Source organism: Nymphalis io, chromosome 16, assembly GCF_905147045.1.
Source record: "Nymphalis io chromosome 16, ilAglIoxx1.1, whole genome shotgun sequence".
NCBI lineage: Eukaryota > Metazoa > Arthropoda > Insecta > Lepidoptera > Nymphalidae > Nymphalis > Nymphalis io.
In genome coordinates this window covers 10,514,409-10,535,250 of record NC_065903.1, presented here as the reverse complement: position 1 = coordinate 10,535,250, position 20,842 = coordinate 10,514,409, and the positions used below count along the sequence as shown (strand labels likewise).

Here is a 20,842-nt window from a genome sequence, read left to right as displayed (position 1 = left end):
CCCGCGCCGCCGCGGTGGCCGCCCGCGCACCCGCCCCCGCACACGCCGCACGCGCCGCACACTCCGCACCACGACCTTTACATCGCCGATCGTCTCTACAATTAGGAGAGCCGGTCCCGACCGGCGGCGCGTTCCGTTCGGTTGCGGAAAACTTAAGTATACGACTCGCCTGTGCGAGCTTATGAGATTGAAATGTAATCGTTATCGGATCGCTGTAAAACACGCTTCGATCTGTAAATAATCGATATCTTTATACTCTATCGAAGGTCTGTCGCGAATGTACAGTTAAAGAGTATGCACACCATTAATAGTGTTACCGTTCAAAAAAGCGAGTATAGATAGCATTTTTGCCCCGTAATATTAAGTTACCACGTAAGAGTTAGGCTTCTCGGTGATTCTTCTGTCGATACGGTCGAAGCGTCCGTCAATATCTAAGCGGATCGAACCAGAGATTAGATTTAAAAAGTCTTCGTTGAAATATAAAGAAATAAGATTTGCTCTTTTACCACATTACAACATGTATTTCGCGATGAATGCTTTCGGTACATAATTGTGCCTATTTGTAATAAATATATATATATATATACATATTTTTTTAGATATTATGTTAACTTTATTTAGGAATGTTAGGATAAAATATCTGGCAGAAGTGTGGAAATTGTATAAAAGATGCTCAAAATTTCATTTAAGTTTTAATCTAGTTAATAAAATTTTCGCGTGAAATTTGAGCCAAAATTTAAATAATTCATAAAAGAATTTCTTGCAGATAAAAATTTTCAAAATTAACGACAGCTAAAAAGCAAGAATACGAACCAAAAACATAGGTTACCTTTTGCCATCAATACATATTTGTTTATTAGTACTTACAAAATATTCTGTTACTTTTAATGGATGCATTTACTGTTGAAGTAGATGAGTTTAATGTACGTATCACGTGACATTGTAGGTGCCAAATAATGTAACTTTTGAATTTTTTTCCATCAGCATATTTAATAGGCCTAGTTTAGGTTGTTACCAGTTTTTTCAACGATATGACAATTTGAGATGCATTTACGTGGAAGTGGAAAGGGTCAGACTGAGAAAGGACTGTGATAGCTAGGTAGGATAGGCGTCTATGTCGCTCACTTAGCATATAATTCGTGTACTTTGACGAAACGTGATTGTGAATCCTTTTTTGAGTCGAGCGTATGTTTTGAATTAACTTTCTGTTCCGTTTCTATGTTTTTTTTTTAAATTTAAATCGACTCAATTTGCCAAACCTTTTTATTCCTCGATTAATCAAAATTTTTAAACTTGTTTATAGCCAACCGTGCGCCTGCGCCGGTACGTGCTTGACTGATTCGATAAAGTAATCACAAGAGTGAGATTAGCGAATTTTACCATTTAGGTAATGTGTGTGATGTCGAAATATGCTTTGATGAAGGCTTCGGAGGGATGGTATGCCAGAGAAACGTTTTACTTAATTTTAGCTTAGACTACTGTCTTTCGAATTACCAAGCAATTCGACCATTCATCGCGAAATAATCTTAATATTTAAGAAGATTAAATATATATATGAATTTGTAAAGCCGTTGAAGTATCCTGGTACCGAACGAGACCTCGGTCATGTCGCGTCCACAATAGATACAGTTAGACATAGAACACAACATTTATTTCATTGCAGATGACATTATAATATAATAAGTTTTGATCGAAGAGGTGATATATTTAATATGTCAGCTTTGTTATGGTACTTGATAACGTCGTTGTTAAATCACTCCTTCGTCGAGTCTCTTTGACTATAAACTGTGATACGGTATTAGGATATTTCGACGGACCTTTAAACGTTTTATCATCTTTGTTTGTATCAATAGACGACTTATATATAGCTTATTTTATGATATTATTGTGATGGTTTCGTTTTCCTACCGCATAAGGAATGTTACGTATTAACTAGTAGTGTAATATAGTGCAAGTGGGATTATTGGAGTCACACTCGGAAAAAAATATGATTTGTCACTAAAAAAGTGATCAACGCAATATTATTTTAAGTGGATTCTGTGAATTAAATTCTTGAAAAATTATCGCATTGGACAGTTATGAAAAATTTGATGCTAGTCAGTTTTGAATGCCAACTTTTTTTACCGCCTAAAATAATTTTAACACTGGTTAATATCATCAAATCAAAATCATTTTAATACTGTTTTATTTAGATTTTTTGATTACTTTAAAAAAATAATTAAATACTTTAATTTGGCTTATTTTTGGTTACTTATTTATTTAAATTAATTATCTAAATATCTTACTTTAGCCTATCAGATGAATTATCTCAATAAAAAGTTGGTTTTAAAACTGAACAGCGATTCCGTCATACTTTTGTTTCTGATTGAGTTTCCTATCAAACTTTTGGAGGTTTACAAATGAAAAAAAAACACCACTCTTGAAGAAAATTTGAAACAGTTATCTTCCGTGACTAGAATTTTCCACAGCATTGAATGTGATCCTCCTAAGGACCCGTGTACCGCTCCCGAGGTGTACACATACAATAGTCTAGGATGAGTTCAAAAAGGTAGATTTTATTCTCTGATCGCGTACAACTTGTATTTGATGAAGTCCGCTTTTATAAAAAGATTAACAACAACTTACAAAGCGATCTGATTTATAATCTGTGAAAAAAAATGCATAGCTTCGACGAGTACAACCGCCAATCTCCGACGCGATCAGATAAAAAAAATTTAACCTTAAATATTTTAATTATACCTACCACAATACAGCAGCCTTAACAATAATAGCTATAAGTATTTTTATACAGTTTACGGTTAATATTTCTGTTATAACCGTCGGGAGCGGCGCTCGGCCCGTAGCAAGTTTGAATACAAACATACAATACAGTGCCATAGCCGTGAAATAACCTCAAATTTATACTTATTAGATTTTTATACCGATACAAATGGATTTAATTTTTAAATATAAACAAAAGTGATTAAGTATACAGAGATTAAAGATGATATTTTATACATTTATTACAAACAATATTATTAAAGGTAAATGTGGAATAGACTTAAATTATAGTGTCGTATTGCAACGTGCTAAGTACCTAAGTATCTTGAGAAACAGGTTTTTTATAAGTTACGAGAGACGCGAGTGGTGGAAAATTGATTTAAACGATATTAAAATATGGTCAATTTTTCTCAACTTTTTCATGTCTCATAAAATAGGGTACGTTGATTTAATGGTTCTAGTGACGTTAATTTTTCAGCGTGGTTATTGTAAATACATATCACAAAACAGGCAGTGTTGCTAGCTCAACAAATCCTTATTCTGGTTTCTAATTTAAATGACTGGTGACGGGCCACTGTCATTATCAAATCATTACATTAACCTTAAAAACCAGAATAGGTATTTAATAAATGAATGTCACGACTTTTATGAAAATTCTTAATCCAAACTGTTCTGTTAATATTGCTCACTGTTTCGTTACGTTTTGCTCAATTACTCGTGTATGTATACCTACCGTTATTTGCCTTAGTTTATATGTCATTTATGTATCATTAATTTTTTGTATAATACGTATTAGAGAGCACGGTTTTGCTTTTCTTATAATACTACTTGTTAAGAGCTTGAGTTATTCCTGTCAGTGACAGTCTTATTCTGTAGCAAAATTTTAAAAAATGGTATTTTTTAAATCGATAAAAACAGAATCAATGAAAAAGTTGGCAGTTGACGTCAGTCAAAGACTGCATTCGAGAAAATAAAATTTGCTGTGTTGAATTACGTATCTGCCGTCCGATTTTTTTGTCGAGAGCTCGATCATTTTTCATTTGCTTTAAAATTAGCTTATCTTATATTATGCTACAGCCGATTCCACTGACGTTTAGTTAGGTTCGTACCATGTTCCTAGCGTTAAAATACGTAATATTTATTTATAACACAGAACACCTACTTTAAAAGGCGTTCAAGTTTATTACGGCGATTCTGTTATATCGTATTTTCATCGCTAATCTGTTTATTTAACAAGGAATTAAATTCCATTAATTTTTTATACATACCTGCTTTATAAAATGTAATATTTTAAAAACTTCTTCAATTTTTATGCAGTTTAACATTTTAATCTAATCGAGTGATACCCAATTATTTGTATACTTATTTTAAGTTGTTAACAATAAAAAGGAGAGAATAAGATTGCATTGTGAAATTATACTTTGCATAATACTTATTATATTATCATGAGAGCGTCAATTGTATTAAATACAATGTTTAAGTAAAAATAACCAGTGCTAAGCTTAATTTAGTTAAGAATATATGACTTGGAACGCATTAGTAGCGAGATGTTATTTTAAAACTAGTTGGCTGCCATCATTTTAGTGATGATATTTATTACTTAAAAGATAAGAAATGATCATGAAATTCAATCAAATTAAAAAATAATTTCGAGTGATCTTGAATATTTTCATTCAAAAAATAATGTAATGTAAGATATAAAATGGTGGCCGGCTAGTTTAAATTTCCTTCGAAATAATTAAAATGCATTTATTAGTGATCTCAGGCATTGAAAATCTATAACTGTAAGATTTGGCAACTGTAAAATTAAGGATTTGTTTCCGAAGATTTTGTAGCGTTTATTTTTAATAGTAAAATATATTTAAAATTCCGCTGCTGATACATCGTAATACCAATCATTCGGATAAAATGAAATATATATAAAACTGTATCAAAAGCAGCCTAAAAATAAGTATTGTTTCTCATTTAATGCAGCCATTTTCAATTCTGCATTTAGAAATTTAATATTCATTCACTCATCTTACTCGATATAATTTTTATTTTCAATAATTATATTTGTATATAAAATTGTGCATGCAGATATAAAAAAAATGTTTATGTCATTAACATCAGCAATAACAAATACATAGAATAAGGTTTAATTTTTACCCACCCTTTCATCGAGAGAGTCTATTTTGCGAGTTTGGGTATTTCAACATGGCGGAATATTTTTTAAATTAAGCACATTTTATCACGTGGTTTCCCGATTATTATGATCGTATGTAATTTCAATTATATATGATACTATATTATATAATTGAAACAACCACGCGTAGTGAAATATATGGAATGTATTTTTTTGATAGTTGGCTACGAATTATTTAATCGTCTTCCATTTTAAAGTAGTTTTATGTATTATAGCGTTTTATAATCTGTTTCGCTTGTTTATCGATTATAGTTTGGACTCCTGGTTATTTGCACAGCATAGTTTTAAAAGGAATTATTCCGGATTAGTGCAATACACGTTTATTCAGCGTTATTTTGTGTATTTAAAAATCTTTTATTATTATTTGCGTAGATGTAAATGTAGGTCCACAAATAATTGGTAGCCAACATGGATGGCCTATAATTTTATAAATCAGGTGCAACCTGAGACAAGCTTACACTGCCACACTCGCCAACCGCTGTCACATACATATATTATTAAAAATAATTAATTTCTATCACAATAGAGACTTGTTGAAACAGTTCCACAATAAAATAAGAGTTGTTGAATTTTTTATAAAAGATAAAACATATTAGATATATGATCTTGTAGTCTGGATTGAGTTTTTTAACAGATTTTATTAGATTCGACATTCGTAAGATACGTCGCCTATTTAGCTTATTTTTGCTACAATACTTATTTAATACAATAAATGTTTACTTATACCGAATAGTACAATAGATATACAGATTATACAAAATATACAATACATTTTTATACAATAAAGCCGTGATATATTACAAAGATTTTTTTTATAAAAAGCATAATAGGCGACGTAGCTTCAACGATATATGGTTTCAGTGAAATGGGTGCTGTTATATTATTACTTGTACATATTTATTATAATATACAACAATAGACTGGTAATTTTACAATGTTGTTAGGTTTCTACAGATGTATCCAATGGGTCTGACGAGATTTGATTTGAATTTACGAACGAATACAAACATTATCAAAGTCACAATATTATTGTCTTCCATTCTTAATATTTATTTAAATATTGATTACTTTATTATTTACTTTACGTTAGCATTGCATTTTTATCGTCATAAATTTACAGTTAAATCGTAAAATTAATTGATTATTTTGTTGTGAAAAATTGTTGATTAAACAATTTATAATATAATATTTGTTGAATGTGAAACATACAAACTAAGCGAGAACTCGAAGGCCTAAAAATCATCTCTCTTCAGTCCCTCCACATGTTACAATAGAGTATATTTTCTTACATACAAAGACACCGAAATAGACTATATAAAATTGATTTTAGACAATCCCAGAATACAAGATCGAACTTTTTACACACAACAGTTCAAAACAATTTTTTAATTGATTTCTCCATACATTATGTTATTTAAAACAGTTGGTTGCGACATGGTCACAAAGATCCAGGCGAAAAATTTAACCGTTGGCATTTTAAAATTAAAATTGTAAATATTTTTTCTAGTTCTTCCAAAATGATATCAGTATTAAATACAAAATTCGACTTTGGTTAGATCAAAAATGTATGTGTGATCTATAGGGAATTTTGCATTATATCTTCTTGATGTAATTTTCGTAATAGTTATTTTTTAATTATATATATTATTTTGATTAAGATATTTTTTAAAAGAATTGTAACAATCTTGCCTAGATTTGCATTTATGTTAGTTACGTATTATACGTTTGAAGTTGATACCATCGTATTTATGTATATTATTATTATTGTATTAAGGGTTTTGTTTGTTTTTTTTTGTCATTAATAGAAGTAAAATGTTGTAAAAAGTAAGCTCGTTGTATTTTATCAAATAAACACTTTTTAGTCCAACTGAAGCAATATATGGCAGTTTTATTTATAATATAAATCATTTAGATATTAAAATATATGTATAGTTATTAAAAAAACAACATTCATTATCTGTATTATATCGTTTTGTAGAAAAGTTAAAAACATTAAGAAAGGAATATGCATCGATTTAAGTTTTTTTTTAGTATCCCTAATTTATTTCTTGACCATAGACACTATTAGAACCACTTCTTATATCTATAATACAAATAAACAAAAACAAAATATACTTTATAGGCTCGTACAGACACTTTTGAATTATCACTTTACAATATAATATTAAATGTAAGCGACGAATGGGCACGAAAAATTATGTAAGTATGATACATAAATGTTACAATATCTATACCTATTATTTTTCACGGCTAAAACATTGAATCCATTTTGGTGAAATTTGGTATCAAGCAAGCTCAATTCCCAAGGATGGACATGGGCTTTTTCTATCTAAAACCTGTCTTAACAATTGATCGAAGCCGCGGGTGTAACCGCCTGTAATGACAATGGAAAATGATAATGCATGTACCTACCACCGGTTTTGCAAAACAAACTAATTAATATTTATAATAATTATTATCGTTTATGGTAGTAAATGTAGTAGTAGTTTAAGGTACCAAATGTAATGGGATAATTTTTTATTTGTACTTGTGACTGCAATAAATGGCCGATCATATCAACACCTTTAAGCAACTGAAAACACTAATATAAAAAGCAATATTTCAAAGACAATATCTCCTGTCTCTATAATATGACGAGCCGGTTGGCGTGGTTGGTAGATACTTGCCTTTCACGCCGAAGGTTGTGGGTTTGATTCCCACCCAGGACAAACATTTGTGTGCATGTACATATCTGTTTGTCCTGAGTCTGGGTATAATTATCTATATAAGTATATATTTACAAAAGTAGGATATGTAGTATATCAGTTGTCTGGTTTCCATACCACAAGCTTTTACAAGCTTAATTTGGGATCAGATGGCCGTGGGTGAAAAATGTTCCAGGATATTATAATTCATCACAACAGATCACATTTAAAACTTAAATCGGTTTTGTTTACTTAAACAATTTTAATTTTACATTAATTTTAAATTGGTCAATGTCCAAGGTACAAAATCTCAAAATTTCTTTTAAGAAACTTCACCAACACTCACAATTGATATTAGCCTCAAACACCTAAGCCATCTAAATATACTGATATTAGGTTGTAAGCGTAAGTAAAAGCTCTTCAGTATATCATGCTTACTACTGAACTTACTATGTGAGCAAAATGTAAAAAAAGCGATTATCCATGGTACAACTACGTACTAATATTTTATTCATTATTATGATATATATTTTGTTTATTTCGATTGTTATTCTGATACTACAAATAATCGCTGATGTGATACTCAGTTTGTGAAAAACCCTTTTTTAACTTTAGAATTTGGAACAAATCATACAAACTGACGGAATAATATTGAGTATTTTTGTCCACATTTTCAATAGTATTTTTGCTCAGCATTCATAGTTGTTTTTGTGAGTTAGTATATAAGTAAAATTCCTTCAGAATCCCAAAAATATCTGGCCATGAGTTTTGAATTCGACTTTTTCTTCTTACCAATACTATCGAGTATTTGTTACAAATCTTGCTACTGATCAAGTTGAAATAATGTTCAAATTTTTGATGACATTACAAATTATTATACATAGTATACATATATTTGTTTTAGTACGTCATAAATAATAGCATATATTTTTAAGCTGATAATTATTTTTTAAATTATTTAATAAAGGGATAAATATAATAGTGATTAAAACTCCTTTTTAGAAATTAAATATAACCTTGAAACATCCTGACAAATAAAAAAAGCTTTTTTATTTTTTATCAATTTGAAAGTATATAATTTAGGTGAGAAAAACGGAAAATAAAAATCATATATTACAAACTATAATTTATTAACAATAATAGCTGAATTACTCGCCACGTTTTAACAGTTTTGTTATACTTTCTTTATTTAAATAAATACATATATCCATAAAAGTAAGTGCCAACAACAAACATTGGCCGAGCATATCTTTTCTTAAGTCTTTTTGATTTCTAAACATGGTAACTATCCGTACCGGAACATTGACGTGAGAGGTCGTTTTTTCTTGGCTCGCTTCTTGAAGTAAATTTTCAACCGTCTGTTCAGTTGAAACATGCTCATTACCAACTAATGTGCCATATAACCTAAAAGAATTAAAACATGAGTAACATTTCGTTCAAAATCTAGCACCGATTTGGAATACTGATTTTTTCAACTTAAAACAATTGTTGCAAAACATGATTAATCAATCTACAAATATATTTTAATATAAGCTGGCCGCCCTAATTTTATGCAGTAAAATTCATTCAAAGCTACCCTTCCTATTACCCTTAAGTTGAAACTTTCTTAGTGGATGCTTACGTTAAAAATAAACCTATGTTCTATATTTCAGCCTTTTAAGTCGAAAGGCTAAATAATTAATATATCTATATAACAAATTACAAAGATATTATATCAAAACGAAAACCTAGCACCTCATAATATATCATTATATTATATGCCATCTAGTTTGTCATTTAGTAACAGGAGTTTTTATATCATTCAATAGATGGCGTTACCACAAACACAATTTTAATCTGTTTTTTTCGAGAGATCCTATATAATTTTTATCTCGCTTATAGTTAGTAACTCTAACTTACCTATATGGAAGAGTTGGTCTTAAGAAATAGACTCTCTGTGTAAAATCTTGCGTTGTTTCTTCACTATTACTGTAAAAAATTGAAAGATTTACTTTAGTTTACATTGACTATAGTAGCATTAGCATTAACTTGCGTATTATAGCATATCTTATCTGTGCAAAAAATTGTGTTTGACACCTTAACTTTCCTAGACATAACTAATGCAAAAAGTATACAGTTTAGTAAATATGCCTTTAGTAATGAAGAATATTTACTGAACACGAAGACTGTTTCAAGACAATCAAAATAACTGGTTTGTCTAATCAAGGTTGCAAAGGTCAAGTAGCAATCACTGTTTACAAAAACCAATAAGCGATGTGCTACTAACTCTGCTATTATGCACTACAAACAGCTTTTGACAAATATATATACATTTATAATACAACACAGATGTGGAATATCCACATAACTACTTATATCTACTTTCATTTTAGGTCTGATAACAACTTCACCGACATTCAAAACACTTTTTTTTCACAAATCCATGATTAATGTCATAAATTATTTCATACCTCGCCTGATATCAATTCAAGGTCAGAACTGTTCATTTATCATTACTCTATCTGCCAATGGAACAAATTAAGAATAGTTATGTATGCTCACTGAAGTTTGCTAATACATACCTACTTAATTTAACATCAATATTTTTAGCATTAATAAGTGCAACAATCATTGCAACAAGTTGTGCTTTCTGTAAATTGACCCCTAGAACTTTTGGATTATTCGGATCACTTCCAGACGCTCGCAGACTTCTTGCCTCAGCCTTCATAACATATATGTCGGCAACTGGAAGTCTTTTGGTTATATCCCAGGCCTACAAAATAATTACAAACTTATTAAGTCAAAGCGAGTTCTGTTAATGTCACAAGTAAAAGTTTAAAAACGAAAACCCGAATGTGCGAAGAATTGAAAAGTATTATTGTATTATTAGTAGTTTGTTATAATTGTCCAGTTAATTCAATTCAAGCCCTTTCACTTGAAACCCACCCAAGAATGAATTTCAAAAACAGTTTTTTTAGTACAGGCCCTTATGTTCTCTTACTTAAGAAGTTATGTGGAAATAGATGAACATACATACATACTGGCTTACATCTATTTGATGGGTAAGCGGACAGGCAAATAGGCACCTGATGGTAAGTGGTCACCAATGCTCATAGACATTGGCATTGTAAGAAATGTTGAAGGAAATAATGTTATGTCCATTGTGCCTCTAATTACACTGACTCACTCACTCTTCAAACTGGAACACAACAATAACAAGTACTGCTGTTTTGCGGTAGAATATCTGATGAGTGCCTACCTAAACAAGCTTACACAAAACTCTACCACCTGTAAGCTCTCTTATATTATGGATATAAGATCCATAGTAGGGTAAATACAAAAATCTTTTAATAAAACAGAAGGAATACTTACAATATCCAGTATATCTGTAATTTGCAACTTCTTAGCATTTGGATAGTCAATGTTATAATATTTCCATTCATTTACTTCATAGTTTTCTTTATTTATCTGAACCCAACAAACTGAATTGACAGTTATGTCCACTGCTACCACAGATTTGCAAGACTACAATGATGCAAGAATTTATCTATATATCCGGCAAATACAAAAAAAAAACTAAAAAATTTTTCAATAAAAAAAAATTGGAAATAAGTATAAACATGCAGATACATATATGTTTTCCTGGAAGTTTAAAATTTAACCTTATTTTATGTTCTTGTAAAGTTTTTTTAATAATATATAGGCCTCTGCATCTCTGACAGATGATTTAAGCGGCATCGCGAAGGCTCGCGTTCATGACTGAAAAGACCAATGCGAGAGAGGATCCTTCGGCCGCACTTCCGACAAGTGTATGCGCCCCCAGATGGGCGGGGGTTTGAAGCCTGCTCATGACACCTAGTCCGTTTTTCTTTTAGTAATTTAAACCAGTCATTGTCATGCTTTGATTGACCTTCGTGAATAAGGCGTCGCCACTTGGCACGGTCCTCTGCCAGTTCCTCCCATCGATTGCTAGGGATGTTAAACGCAACCATATCACGCTTAGCGCAATCTTTGTAACGGAGCATAGGCCGCCCAACAGACCTCTTTGCATCCACAACCTCTCCCAGTAGTGTTTGCCTTGGAAGACGAGTCTGCTCCATTCGATGCACGTGTCCCAGCCACCGTAACCGTTTTTTTTTTATGAGAATGGCCATGATGCTAGGCAGCTGTGCCTCGCCTAGAACAGACTCGTTTGTCACGCGATCCTGCCATGTGATGCCCAGAATGTTCCGAAGACAGCGCAAGTGAAATGTGTTTAGTCGGCGTTCTTGTTTTTCGTACGTTGTCCACGTTTCTGCTCCATACAAGAGTGTGCTTAGGACACATGATTGGTAAACAAGCATTTTCGTTTTTACCGTAAGGTGTCTGTTATCCCAAGCCCTTGTACAGAGCCTCCCGAACGTAGAGGCTGCTTTGCCGATGCGGAAGTCGATCTCTGCATCAAGCGAGAGATTGCTCGACAAATGCGACCCAAGGTAGCAAAATTTGTTAACCACCTGTAAAGGTGCGCCGTTAAGCAAGGTGACTGGTTGCTCTAAACATCCTTGCGCTAAAATAACGGTCTTCTTGCAGTTTATGGATATTGAAAAGAGGTCGCACGCTCTGGCAAATTTGTCCATTAGACTCTGGAGTTGAGCTTGGTCATGAGCAACGAAGGCAGCGTCGTCAGCGAAGAGAAGACTGTCTACAAATAGGTCCTCCCTGTGGCGTTTGGACTTGAGCATTGAGATGTTGTACAGCCTACCATTGGTTCGCGTGTGTAAGTGGACGCCTTGCTGTTCATCTCCAAAAGCAACCTTCAGAAGCACCGAGAAGAATATTCCGAACAAGGTGGGGGCCAGTGCACAACCTTGAGGAACACCACGGCGTACGTCGAATGGCGTGGGTGTGTTGCCATTGTGCAGGACGGTGACTTCCATACCTTCGTGGAACGATTGCACTATCCTTAGGAGTTTTGGGAGGCATCCAATTCTGACAAGAACCGAGTACAACCCCTCTCTGCTCACGGAGTCAAAAGCCTTGTTTAGGTCTACAAATGCAATGACTAGGGGGGTATGTTGCTCCCTACACTTTTCTTGTAGCTGTCAGAGTGAAAATCTCATGTCGACAGTTGACCGTTGGGACCTAAAACTACATTGTGCCTCAGGGTATACGCGGTCGGCGAGCCTTTGTAGTTTGCCTAAAATGGCCCTGGCAAATGCTTTACCGACGATGCTAAGAAGAGATATTCCGCGGTAACAGTTGCAGTCGCCACGATCGCCTTTGCCTTTATAAAGAGTGACGATGTTAGCATCTCGCATATCCTGAGGGACGTAGTTTTCTTCCCAGCACTTAGCCAGGTGGTTATGAAGGATGGGCAAGAGGCACTCAAGCTTGACGACTTCGGTGAAAACATCGTCTTTTCCGGGGCTCTTTCCGCATTTGAGCTTCTTGACGGCCAGATAAAGTTCCTCTACTGTGGGTGCAACGTCTAACTCGTACCAAGTTGCCAGATTCGGGACAAGCTCCACTGCTTCTGGCTGAATATCCACTGGGCACGAGTAGAGCCCCTTGTAGTATTCTACCCATCTTGCCATCTGACGGGTGCTGTCTGTTATTACAGAACCGTCGGTTTCTTTGAGAGGTGCCGTCTTTTTTCGAGTAGGTCCAAGAGCTCTTTTGATGCCCGCGTACACCCCGCCAATATCCCCCGCGTTTGCGCACGCTTGGATGCTTTGGCAAAGCTCTGTCCAATACGCATTTGCAAAGAAGCGCGTGCTACGCTGGAGTGAGGCTTTTGCCTTCGTGAGATCTTTACGCGTCGCATTGCAAGGATTAAGGCGAAAATTTAAAGCGGCTTGGCGTTTCGAGTCAATCAAGGGAAGTAAGTGCTCCTCGTTTTCATGTCCAGTCGTAAGATTTTGCCTTTTGATAGCCAAAAACCTTGCCTACAGTGTCACTGAGAAGAGACTTGACTTTTTCCCATTCGACTCGCGCTGATTCCGTACTGTCCCAAGTTGCAACTTCTTCGCGGACGAGTTCCCCAAATCACTCCACTACTTCCATGTCACGAGTCTTGAAAAGATTTATCTTTTTTCGACCGAGTGGCTTGCCAGGCTGATGTGCCCTGGCGACGCGGGCATTAAAGTCACCCAAAATATGCAGTCTGTCAGTTGGATTCACCCTGCGCACAGTCTCATCGAGCTGGCCGTAGAATTGATCCTTGGTCTCAGCTTTTGAACTAAGCGTCGGTGCGTAAGCGGAAATTAGCGTGACAAAGCCGCTTTTTGTGTTTAGACGCAAGACCATAATCCGCTGATTAGTTGTGTTAAGAAGTCAACCGATTGTATAAAGAAGAATGAATAGTCTAGTCTAGAATAATAAAAGAATAGTCTCACTTAGTACATGACCAGCAAGGTATGGGATCAATGTTATGACTGTAATCACACTAGCTAGTTACATATGGATCTAGAGTTACGGCTCATGTTAAAAAAAAAGAAATATCAATATCATTCATCATCATATCATCATATTTACTGGTGGTAGGGCTTTGTGCAAGCTCGTCTGGGTAGGTACCACCCACTCATCAGATATTCTACAGCAAAACATCAATACTTGATATTGTTGTGTTCCGGTTTGAAGGGTGAGTGAGCCAGTGTAATTACAGGCACAAGGGACAAAAAATCTTAGTTCCCAAGGTTGGTGGCGCATTGTCTATAAGCAATGGTTGACATTTCTTAGTATGCCAATGTCTAAGGGCGTTTGGTGACCACTTACCATCAGGTGGCCCATATGCTCGTCCACCTTCCTATTCTATAAAAAAAAAAAATCATTGATTATATTTTTAAAAAAAGCAACTATTCAATTCAAATAAGTTTTTTGATGTAAAAGTTGGCAAACAAGCAGTACACTCACCAAATAGAAAGTGACTACCACAGCCCCTGGGCATCTGCAACACCCAAAGGCTTGTAGGTGCATTGCTGGCTTCATTTAAGGAGTAAGAAATTATTACCTGTCGTATACTTTCACTTAAAGATGGTTGAAGTATTTGTCCTTTAATGCTTTTGATCAGATTATTGTTTTCCACCTTTGGTCCATCTAATATACTATTACATAACTTCATGGCGAGTTTCTCTGTAAAGGTGTCTACACTTTTTATATCTGATATTGCTTGAATTTGACCGTTCTTCCCAAGCCAATCTGAGAGTTTTCTTAATCTAGCTTTACTAATTTCATACCTACAATTAAGAAGAAGTTATTTTATTAAATAAAAAAATACAACAACAATTTACCCACTTTAATTTTACACTCAGACTCTTAAATACTGGAAACATATGTATGTACAAAAAGCAATCAGCTGTTTTGAGATAGATATAACCAGATTTATTTTATTTTTAATATTGAACAGCACATGGTCAAATGCTTTTCTTGTAGTTTGAAATAATTGTTATAATTTTTTTTCTGTTATGGTTATACCTAGTTTTTGATAAAAGAGATGTTTTGTGCCATAACATTTAAAACATAAATTATTTTATGCACATAATATTGATATTATGTGATAATTTAACTTACCTAGACAAGGAACCACTATCCTCATTTATAACCTGCAATATTTTCTCTTTTTGAGAATCCGTAAACTTCTTTTCAAAATCATTGCTGTAAAACCGTTGCACTAATGGAATTATTCTACATCTTGAAGACTAAAAATAAACACTTATTAGTTAAATAAACACTTATTACTTTTTTAATACCTGCTAAATTTATTTTACGCAAATTTTAATAATCTAACCTAAGTTATGCATATAACAATTATGTACCATTAAACATATTCTATAATTAAATACGCCATTCATTTTTTGTTTCATATCCCTAGTTAAAGCGTTTCTGTCAAGTTTATTTTAAATGCATATTGTTTAGATGGGCATTTGAATTTATGTCATACTAGATGTCATATTTCAAATATTGACTCTTCCTTGTCAAATGAAAATGCTTTATATTCGTAGACAGAGAAACTAATAGACGCAATGACGATTTCCTTCTCACTTACACAAGAAAGAGAACGAAAATTACGTTACAAATGGTTTAGACAGAGATAGAATTATGAAATCTTTTGTCCCTTATCGCGTAACCAGTTTTGGTGTTTGTTTCGCTACTTAGGTAGCGAAACAAACACCAAAACTGGTTACGACAGACAAACAAACTTGACAGTTTCGTTAGCGTTCATTGTGTTTTTCGTTCAATTTTCGCTTATTTTTATGTTAGAAAACGATTCTAATTCAGTGAAAAGGCCGAGAAACAATCCTTATACAGAGTTACAGGGTAATATGTCACGATCCTTTTAAAGGATTATAGTTCAGGACAATAGCTATCAAATGACCCCCAAAATGCTTATGCAAAAGTGTATCGTTTTCGAGTTATTAATTTTTTAATATTTTTTTTATTTAAAGGATGTTTAAGATTCTAAAATTCAATAAAAAAAAATCAACGTATTTTCCCTATTTTTTTTTTTGTATTTCTTGCTAGGGTACATCCTAGTTAATAATAACCAGTTATAAAAAAAAAACAATCTTCAAGCATTTTTAAATTACAGATCCAAAACTGTACAACTTTTCGATTTTTAATTTTGATTCTTTAAGTTACTCGCAATTTTTTTGTAAAAATCACTATGGCTCTTATCGTGCGGATCATTTTAAAAACATCTGCGTTTCCTTAGCTATCCATCGGTACATAAAAAGTACAGTAACAATCATAAACTCAGGAGAAAATTAGATAACAAAGAGACCAGGTAGGAAATTCTAAGAAATGCTATTGTTAAGAAATTAAATCTGGATCAAAGACAAAAGGACCTCAATGCAAAGTAGTTAAAGATTATTTTTAATAGGGGTAATAGGTAAAAAAGGAGAGATAAACCAGAGCTGTTTGTGGAATACTATTATCAATTCCTTTGAATTTACCGTCATTTTTTCTAATTTCCTTTTATCTCATTTCTTTTAGGAATAAGAGTAATAAAATCTTGTCGGGGTACATAATACTCACTGTACTTGCACTGCTCGTATAGTGTGGACGCGCTTTAGTGAATATTGATCTCTTAAATTTTTGAAAAAAACCGCTTCGTTTACTGGACTCTGTTTCTTACAACTTCGTGACTCGGCTAGCTAAAAGGAATTTGTGATTTGTGTTTATGATAACTTGGCGCGTAAAAAGGACTATTATGGCTGCAGAACAAAATTCTTCTCGTCGTCCGTACTGTAATGAGGAATACGCTGACATCTTATTTTGCTATGGATATTGTAACGGTGACGCCGCAGCTGCTCGTCGTGAGTATAATCGTCGATTTCCGGATCGCCGGACACCTGACAATAGTGTCTTTATTGGTGTGTATCGTCGAATTAGAGAAACTGGTCGCGTGCAAAGGAGACAATCTGATTCCGGACGCCCTCGTGTCCGTTCTCCAGATGAAGAAGATGTAATTATTCGTCATTTTCGAGAGGACCCTACAGTTTCCACCAATATTGTGGCAAACCGACTGGGCGTATCTCAATGGAGAGTCTGGTTTACTGTCCACGCGGCTGGATTGTATCCCTATCATTACACACCCGTACACGTGATTGAAGAAGGAGATCCTGCAAGACGTTTAGATTTTTGCCGATTTATGCTACACTGTGATGCAGAAAATCCCAATTTTTTGAGAAAAATTTTATGGACAGACGAGTCAAAGTTTGACAAAGATGGTATTACTAACTACCACAATATTCGATATTGGTCTAAATTACTTTGCATTTTTGCAATTACTTTGCATTCTGCGTTTCCTTAGCTATCCATCGGTACATAAAGAGTACAGTAACAATCATAAACTCAGGAGAAAATTAGATAACAAAGAGACCAGGTAGGAAATTCTAAGAAATGCTATTGTTAAGAAATTAAATCTGGATCAAAGACAAAAGGACCTCCCTTTTGTTTATGTACCGATGGATAGCTAAGGAAACGCAGATGTTTTTAAAATGATCCGCACGATAAGAGCCATAGTGATTTTTACAAAAAAATTGCGAGTAACTTAAAGAATCAAAATTAAAAATCGAAAAGTTGTACAGTTTTGGATCTGTAATTTAAAAATGCTTGAAGATTGTTTTTTTTTTATAACTGGTTATTATTAACTAGGATGTACCCTAGCAAGAAATACAAAAAAAAATAGGGAAAATACGTTGATTTTTTTTTATTGAATTTTAGAATCTTAAACATCCTTTAAATAAAAAAAATATTAAAAAATTAATAACTCGAAAACGATACACTTTTGCATAAGCATTTTGGGGGTCATTAGATAGCTATTGTCCTGAACTATAACCCTTTAAAAGGATCGTGACATATTACCCTGTAACCCTGTATAATATCGAAGGTTATACAATGGTGCATTGTCGTATTATTTCATGTTAAAGTGATAGCAAGAAGAAAATTGCCGGCGTGTGTTTTTAAGCATAAGTACGACGATTTTGTCCCTAAATATAGTTTCTCAGTGATATTTATTTATGCCATAGCATGACGGAACCTTATATTGCATTAAAATCCTGAAGATAATAGGATTTTCCAATTTTTATCATTCATAACCTAAAATTATTTATCATGTAAGTGCTGTCAGCGTCAGCTAAAAAAAATGTCCCGATTTTCGATAAAAAATATCGACTCGTAGACAATGCAAACAAATAAATATGGAGTCCTATAATAACCTAAAGTGCTTCGTTATATGTAAATATGTTATTTTTATTTATTCGTTCCCTTTTTTATAATTTCCTAACGAAAATATTATTAAACATTCTTCATGAATTTATAAAAATATTAGATTCCGAGTCAAGAGGTTAATATAGAAATATATGTGGCAACCATTCTTTATTAATAATTTAATTGTGTGTTTTAGATTTCAACATCTGAGGAGAATGCTAATCCAGTACCATATAAAGATGCTGAAGTACAATGGATAACGGAAACAAAAACAAACAATGCAACGGTTTTTGGGTGTAGTTGGAAGACAAAAAATATTTTAGTTAAAAAAATGTGTAATAAATATTAAAAAGTAAAATTTAATAATCTTATTTTGTTTTAATTAAGTCCTGAAAATTATTTATCTCCCAAAACAGGGAATGCAGTTACTATGGCAACATTATACGCAACATTGACAAACTAACTCTGTCTCAATCGCAGTTTCACGGGCCCTTGGTCTATTTGTTTCTCTGTCTACGTTTATATTATATTGCCACACGACACAGATAGATTCACACTTTGCGTAGAATGTTTCAAATTAAAGTATAAATACAACAAAAAATATTAATAAGTCCAGCGCAATCTAAAAGTGTTTTTATTTAAATTTTCTAAAAATGAGAAAAAATACATGAAAGTAAATCAAAGATGTTATTTTGTTACAGTCACAATTTTACATGATATAAAAGATTGTCGCGATAATATCTACAATAATTACACCTCGGAAGCATGTAGATATTGTCACGACAAACTGTTGCAATGCTTCATAACAATAATGACACCGATTCATCATATGGGCTGTCTTCACTCGAAACTTTACAGCCATCGACTCACACGAAACAAGCTACTCGGCATAAATTCACTAGGATTCTCATTCTCTAGGATGTAAACGCCATTGTAGTCACAATCAAAACTACGGAGATATGGTTGGAACTGACGATCTTCGAAAGAGACTAATCACATTATCACAACCGGAATGAGACCCTCATGAGAACTGGAAACTGGGCGGAAGCGGAAGCAGAGAAGTAGATATCAGTAGCGTCGATCCTCACTAATGATGATGCCATTAGTAAGAAGGATACAGCAAAAACGAGTGCACTCAGTTTTTTATTTACAATTGTAGAATAGCGTATACCATGTAGTAGTTATAATATCAAGGAGAGTCTGAGCACTTAAAATCGCGGATGGAATGTAAAACAACGTCAATTGCAATAATTGATTTGCGATTTATTCGTTTTTGGAAAGATAATATTCATATTTTGTCGTGAACGAATGTAGTTGTTAAGATTACTTTTACATAGATAAACAGACTGGTAAATGCGTCACCTGATGGTAAGTGGTTACCACATACAGATACATAATTTGCCTGATACTTTTTTGTTTTGAAATCAACTATTTAAAGCGAATTTACAAAACAAAATAAAACGATTAATACTCTTATTCTCTGCGCACTTTGTTTTAACTAATTTTGTGAGCTTGATTAGCTTGACACCAAAATAATTAAAATTAATTACATAAGAAATGTACATATTAGCGCCAAACTTATTAGTCATGTCAATAATCAAGTGTGTTGCTCGTCTAGCGTTCATAATAAATAAAATTAGAGGCAATAGGTGTATAAGTACTTCAACTTAGGAATATTAACCATTATGTAAAAGTAACGCAAATATGAATCAATCTCTTTCTCTATCTAGATAAGGATTTCTCCACCTAATCCATGGTATACAGCTACTCTATTTCTTATGGGCGGAGTAGAAAGGATGGTTTAAGATTAGCCTTTTGCTTTGTAAAGTTTAAAAACAAACTTTATTCGAGTAAAGCTATTCGCAAGAGCTAGTTTTTTACCAAACCTAACTCTACCAATCGCACATTGCGCATATTAACAAGTTTACCAATACAAATATAGACTGCTACTGCGTCCTCTGTACGATATATGCAGAACTACTTACTTTAGTTTGATCTTAAATTTCATTATAGTTTATATAAATAAGGACAGATGGCGCCACGCGAGTTCTTACGTTATTAATAGCAAATGTCATGTCAAATGAATTAATGAATTTCATATAAATCATTCCAAATTTAATTGCGTCAAAACTAATCTAAATTACTTAAGCTTTGTTTTGAAAATTAAGTAATACATTATATCAGTAACCCTCTGTCAACATTATGTAAGAAAAACGATCGAAACACTATTTCCATTCATTGAACAAGATAATCCTACTCGTCGCCATCAACGTTGACAAGTAGAATAGGTACCTACGTATGCGAAGTACCTATTAATATTTTCTAATCAATCAGTTGTAATGTATGCTTCCTTCTTACATTTCTTCATTTATTACATTCGTACATATAATATTTTATGATGGGTAGTTACTGTTAAATGTTACTGCCACTGATCATTTTGTTTAGAAAAGCCATTTACAATTAGAGACAAAGAAGAGAAGTAGCAATATATAGAAGTAAGTAGAACAAAAAAATAATTTCGATTTTATATTCAAAAGAGCGA

At 33.2% G+C, this 20,842-nt stretch overlaps 1 protein-coding gene across 1 annotated transcript; it reads right to left on the bottom strand.

The window, feature by feature from the left end:
- Positions 1-8,740: 8,740 nt before the first annotated feature.
- On the bottom strand, positions 8,741-15,532 carry LOC126774326 (uncharacterized). The gene is made up of 7 exons (XM_050495796.1): positions 15,405-15,532; positions 15,160-15,287; positions 14,600-14,825; positions 10,981-11,133; positions 10,191-10,381; positions 9,529-9,597; positions 8,741-9,033 (listed from the first exon to the last, which is right to left on the bottom strand). The coding sequence occupies exons 1-7, from the start codon at positions 15,450-15,452 to the stop codon at positions 8,778-8,780; spliced, it is 1,071 nt and encodes a 356-aa protein (XP_050351753.1). The 5' UTR covers positions 15,453-15,532; the 3' UTR covers positions 8,741-8,777.
- Positions 15,533-20,842: the final 5,310 nt, after the last annotated feature.